The sequence below is a fragment of the Zingiber officinale genome, chromosome 7B (genome assembly GCF_018446385.1).
Source record: "Zingiber officinale cultivar Zhangliang chromosome 7B, Zo_v1.1, whole genome shotgun sequence".
Lineage (NCBI taxonomy): Eukaryota > Viridiplantae > Streptophyta > Magnoliopsida > Zingiberales > Zingiberaceae > Zingiber > Zingiber officinale.
This window is the reverse complement of record NC_055999.1, coordinates 10937315-10942893: the sequence shown is the minus strand read 5'-3', so window position 1 is coordinate 10942893 and position 5579 is coordinate 10937315. Positions and strand designations below refer to the sequence as shown.

At 38.7% G+C, this 5579-nt stretch overlaps 1 protein-coding gene across 1 annotated transcript; it reads left to right on the top strand.

Annotated features, from left to right (window-relative positions):
• The first annotated feature begins 219 nt into the window (after positions 1–219).
• On the top strand, positions 220–5083 carry LOC122004165 (histone-lysine N-methyltransferase ATXR6-like). The gene is made up of 6 exons (XM_042559092.1): positions 220–544; positions 623–703; positions 4114–4337; positions 4418–4518; positions 4612–4824; positions 4924–5083. Exons 1-6 carry the CDS (start codon positions 220–222, stop codon positions 5081–5083), a joined length of 1104 nt encoding a protein of 367 aa, XP_042415026.1.
• The last annotated feature ends 496 nt before the right edge of the window (positions 5084–5579 follow it).

Here is a 5579-nt window from a genome sequence, read left to right as displayed (position 1 = left end):
CTTATCGTGCACCGCCTACCAAACGGCCGCTAGCAATAGCATAGTGCCATAGCACCCTCCATCATTCCCTGACAATCTCCCTTCTCTCCATATTCCTCCTTCCTTTTTCGTCCGCTCCCCTCCCTTCAAATCCAACGGATGCCCCTCCGCGCTTCTTTCCCCATTCAGTGCGCCGCCTGATTCCAACGGGTCCATAGTACGCCGCCGCGTCCTCCCTCCATGGCCCCGCCCTCATCCTGCTCCGCGGCTGAAAACAGGCCGTCCAACTGCTGCGTCACGGCTGCGTTTTCCGCGTCCCCACCGACGAAGTTCCGTTCGATGGAGGAGATAATGCGGGTGGCCTTGCCCGCCGCTCCCATCACCGGCGAGTACTACGTGGACCTCCGTTGCGAGGAGTGCCGGTCCGGTGACCGAGAGGAGGAAATGGTCCTCTGCGACCGCTGCGACCGCGGGTACCACTTCTACTGCCTCCGGCCGATCGTTGTTAGAGTTCCTTCCGGGACCTGGTTCTGCCCTAGCTGCGCGGGAGAAAGATCGTTTGAAAGTATGTCGACATAGTTGTTGCGGATTCGAGGATGAACGGAATGAGGATATTGATTCGTATTCTATTTTTCGATGTCAGGGTTTCCGATGGTGCAGACAAAGATTATTGATTTCTTTAGGATTCAAATGGCGACGGACGAGAAAAGTCGCCCTTCCCCAGGTGATTATCTTATTTATCAAACTGATTGTTTCATTCTCAATGAGGATGCGCCACTATTATTTTTCTTATATATTGTTTTCACCGTGTAATCATGAGAAGGATTGTATGATAAACTTCCTTGTGTGCCTTCCTCTATCTATCTATATTTAATTTCCGTGGATGTTTGCTATTAATTTATTGGAGTTCCGGTGGAGTGGCTTTAATTTATGGACGTCAGAGAGTCCCTGAAATGATGGTTTACCAGGATAATATAGCGTCAACTCAAACAAATTGAGAATCAACACCTAAATCAATTTAAGTTTTAAAGACATTGGAGAAATATTGGATTGTATGTCCTCAATTTCTATTAGATGCTGTTGGCAGTAGCATAAAAGTGTGTGCATACATCTATAATGATAGTTACAATGTAATTGATGATTGTATCTAATTATCTGCTACTCAAAATATATTATTGTCAGCTCACATATAGTGCTTGCATGCTAAAGGGTCAATATCGTTAATAATCCGCTTCAAACTCATTGTTGGAGGAGAGCAGATCTGATCGCTTTTTGCAGTCCAGGGGATGGTCCCTTTGCATGCATTGGTGGGATGGATGACCCCACTTATAAAATAGGTAGGGACCATTCATCCCCACCAATGCATACAAAGGGACCATCCCCTGGACCGCTTTTCCCCTGGACCGCAAAAAGTGGTCCAGAGGATCCGGTCCCTTGTTGGAGAGCATAGACTGTCCATGGGTGGATGTTGGCACAATGGAGGTAGCTAGAGGTGTGCTGTACTGATATATGTTAATGGGATAGCAATATGGTTGTTTGCTAGCAACAACATACTGTACAGACGAGGAGAGTTGTGATTGACAACTATGATGGTTGCAAATTGTAGTGGTGTGCCAATAAGAATGCTTAATAAAGGACATGTTGACTAGTAGCACAATTAAATATCATGCTTCTCTTTATTGATAATTTTCTGATTGTTCAAGTTGATGCCAATTTCTACTAGATGCATTTATGCTGGAGTTTCTCTGGATTTGCTGCAGTGGAATTTGCTAAAGACATTTCGCAATGTGATGGATGAGCTATGTAGAAAGAGAGTATGCTAATTGTGTGGAGTCGGTGGTAGTGATTGTGATTGTATTGTTGGAATGTCATTGGTATGCTCATTGGTGTGGAGTCGGTGGTAGCGATGGACAAGGAGTAGCGGTGGCCACAACTGAGAAGTGCATATATAGACCAAATGGATGATTAGGGATATCAAGATTGCTCGTTAGGAAATGCATAATAAAGAGGTGCTAGATGGGATAAAGAGTAAAATAAGTTGTAAGAGAGAAATGGATTTTGGGAATAGGAAAAATTGATGTGAAGTTTCACTGCCTGATTGGAGGGGGCAGGTAACATGAAGATTCACATCAAACTGTAACAAAGTAATTATTTATGGAGTGTAACAAAGTAATTAATTATAGGAAAGGGAAACATAGGCGATTGTAGTAAATATGAGGCCATTAAGGCAACATAGACCGGTTGAGACAATATTGTAGTCAAAGATTCAACAAGAGGAAATGGTCAAATTAAGAAAGGGTAAGTAGGTATCTTTGTGACTTGTATGGTTAAGAGGTAAATTTGGGATTGACTATTGCATTGGAAGATAGTGGTTTCCTTAACTGTTGAGTAGGTTACAACAAAAGAGGGGCAAGATTGGTAAGTGCTAAGGAAGGAGATGTCACAACTTTCTATTAGAGTGGTGATTATGAGCACTTCACAGGGATGAGTAGTAGTTGTGTCTAACATTTAGTCAATCACAATCAAAGTTGATGTGGGTGGGAGAATGATTGGCATGGGTCAGAGAAGTATGTGGATGGGGAGTGTTAGCAAAGGGGTTACAAGGGAGCCACAATAGCTCTAACTCTGTTGTGTGTGCCAAACATCATAGAGACATTTTGCAAAGGCATGCAAATGGTTATGTAGCAGAGATGAACTAATAGAGAAGAAATATGAGCAAAAGTAGAAGAGAACTAAAAGCAGAGGTGTTCATTTTAATATTCTATTTATGTTGATGTAAGGTGATTGATTCTTGGATAAATTCCAAAAATCATGCAAATAAGAAGGTGAACATAGGGCCAAAGTGATATAGTAATCTATGATGATAATGATTAAACACAGCTTTTATTAATGGCGATTTTCTAGGACTAGAATTAGATTAACAAAGGGGAGGCAGTGTATTATCCACATTGTGGTAAAAAAACCCATATGAGTAATGTTGGCTTTGGTTCCATGTAAAAAGTTAAAATGAATCGGAGATGTTTCCTTAACTTGGTATTAAATACTTTGTTTGAAGTTAGTGCAAAGATACGTTAATACCGGGGATGAACTCAAGTTAAATCAGGTTGGTTTTCTACCAAAATTTTCGGAATCAAGTTTTTCAAGTCAAGAAAAACTGCTATAATTCAATGGTGAACACATTCTGCCATGAGAATAGGGTGGCTATAGGCTGCTTGTTCAAATATAGTGTTACTGATTGCGATTAACTACTAATATTTGTACTAGCTAACTGCTGTTTATGAATATTCTTACTTAAATTATGTGTATTTGATCTCAGACAAACTGCATTTGTTATTGAATATGCTTAGGTTGCTGTTTAGATTTTATCTATACCCATTCCTACGTTTACATTGGAAAAAAAATACAGATTGGTAGAATTATGTAAGTTAAATGTGTCAGTGCACATATAAAACTTGTTTTTATACATTGATAAGTCATGAAAACTAGAAATGGGAATCTAGGGGTGTAGGGACGATATTCAGACCACATCTTGAACAAGGGTCTGCATACAATTCACATTGGTGCAGGTGTGAAGTGACTAGTGAGGACTAAACTTAACATAGTGTATCTCTTCTTTCTTAAATCTGGGATTAGTCTCTAATGGACAAAATTTCACCTCAACGAGAAGAAAATAATTAGAAAAAAAAGAGAGAGATAACAGGGAATCCAAAGATATACTCCTTTCGATCTACTCATACCAAAGCATCCTATGTCATGATATCTTTCTTCATAAAATATTTGAGTGTGAGTCATCTTTAGCAAGAGAACCTAGAGAGTTCACTTGTTAGGACCCTTCAGTCTGTTAAAATCCCAGCATTAGATGTTAGATATGAGCACATTCAAGAAATTTAAACTTTAGGATGAGATACTTGACTGATTTTGCTGACAGCTGATAATGGATATGATTCTATCTTTGTATTTTAAGTAATTGTCCTTATTGCTGTCTCAGCGATATCAAATGTTTGCAAAGTATACTTGCTTGAGTTCTTAAATTCCTGTTCAGTAGCGATCAAGCTTGAACCTCTATGTATCAAGAATTTGTTGGGTCTTTTATATCGTCTACCACAATGATGTTGTGTAACTGATATTTTGAAGATAGGAAGAAGCGCAAGAGACGTTCCATAGTTATGTCCAAGAAGAGAAGAAGATTATTACCATTTAATCCTACAGAAGATCCTGCTCGGCTACTTCAACAAATGGGTTCTCTTGCCACTGCATTAACAGCAATGAACATGGAATTCAGCAATGACTTGAATTATCTACCTACAATGGTTGATAGATCTTGCAACCAAGCAAATTTAGAAATTGGTGGCATGCAGGTATGAAATCCTTTTCCTCTTACCCAAAAAGAAGATCTTTTGGCATAGATATATTTCAGACAGTATTTATTCTTTTAAAGATCCTTCCAAGGGAAGGTAAAGAGGCACTGGAGCTTTGCAAAGCAATGTATAAAAGAGGGGAATGCCCTCCTCTGTTGGTAGTTTTTGATCCAATTGAAGGGTAATTTTCTTGATAAAATGGCACAATCTTAATTTCAGTTTAATCACTGTCTGAAAGTTGGAAAATGAAATAAAATAGTTCTGATTAATGCAGGTTTACTGTTCAGGCTGATGGCTTTATAAAGGATATGACACTTATAGCTGAGTATACAGGTGATGTGGACTACTTGAAAAACCGGGAACATGATGACTGTGATAGTATCATGACCCTTCTTCTAGCTAGAGACCCTTCACATAGTTTAGTGATTTGTCCTGATAACTGCGGAAATGTTTCTCGTTTCATTAGTGGTATTAACAATCACTCTCGGTAAGTTCATGTCTTTCTTCCATTTTGCCTTTAGAGTCCAATCCTCATTACTAGTTTTCAGATCCTAGATTGACATCTAAAACATTTGATTTTTTGCAGGGCTGGCCGGAAGAAACAGAACGTTAAGTGTGCAAGATATAATGTAGACGGTGAGTGCAGGGTCTTGCTGGTTACTTGTCGTGATATATATCGTGGAGAACGGCTATATTATGATTACAATGGATACGAGAAAGAATACCCGACTCACAATTTTGTTTAACATCCGATAACCCCCCTAACTCGATTATTCTAACCTCTTCTTTGAGAATGTGGTTTGGCAGGATCAGTTTTTTGCGCACAAAACAAACCAAGGTTTCCAATTTGCAACTTGTCGATCCATATGATAGTATCTCTGACAAGTTTTGACTTTGTTTTTTTTTTTGTAAACAATATCAACATGATAGTTTGAACTTTGAATTGTTTTAAGGTTACGGTATACAAAGACTCTTTTTCCCTCGCTTTATATAAATTCCATTAATTTAACAGAGTACAATTTGTGCCCATATCCTTTGCTGTCATTTATTATGTGAATGTTTACATGTATAATACTTACACTGAGAAATATGAAATTAATATTTTGTGTATATTTTATAGTTATAGATTTGGCATGTCAGCCAATACTTAAGGCATCTCTAATACCAGATTTGTAAAATTAAAAAAAGCTAAACAAAAAAGCTTTTATCATTGTGAAAGTGAGATTTGAGGTTTCTAGTTCA

Bases quoted from the DNA above. Each gene is read 5' to 3' on its own strand.
- LOC122004165 (XM_042559092.1), top strand. From the start codon at position 220: ATGGCCCCGCCCTCATCCTGCTCCGCGGCTGAAAACAGGCCGTCCAAC. The intron at 545-622 runs GTATGTCGACAT...TTTCGATGTCAG, and splicing joins GGGAGAAAGATCGTTTGAAA to GGTTTCCGATGGTGCAGACA. The intron at 704-4,113 runs GTGATTATCTTA...GATATTTTGAAG, and splicing joins GAAAAGTCGCCCTTCCCCAG to ATAGGAAGAAGCGCAAGAGA.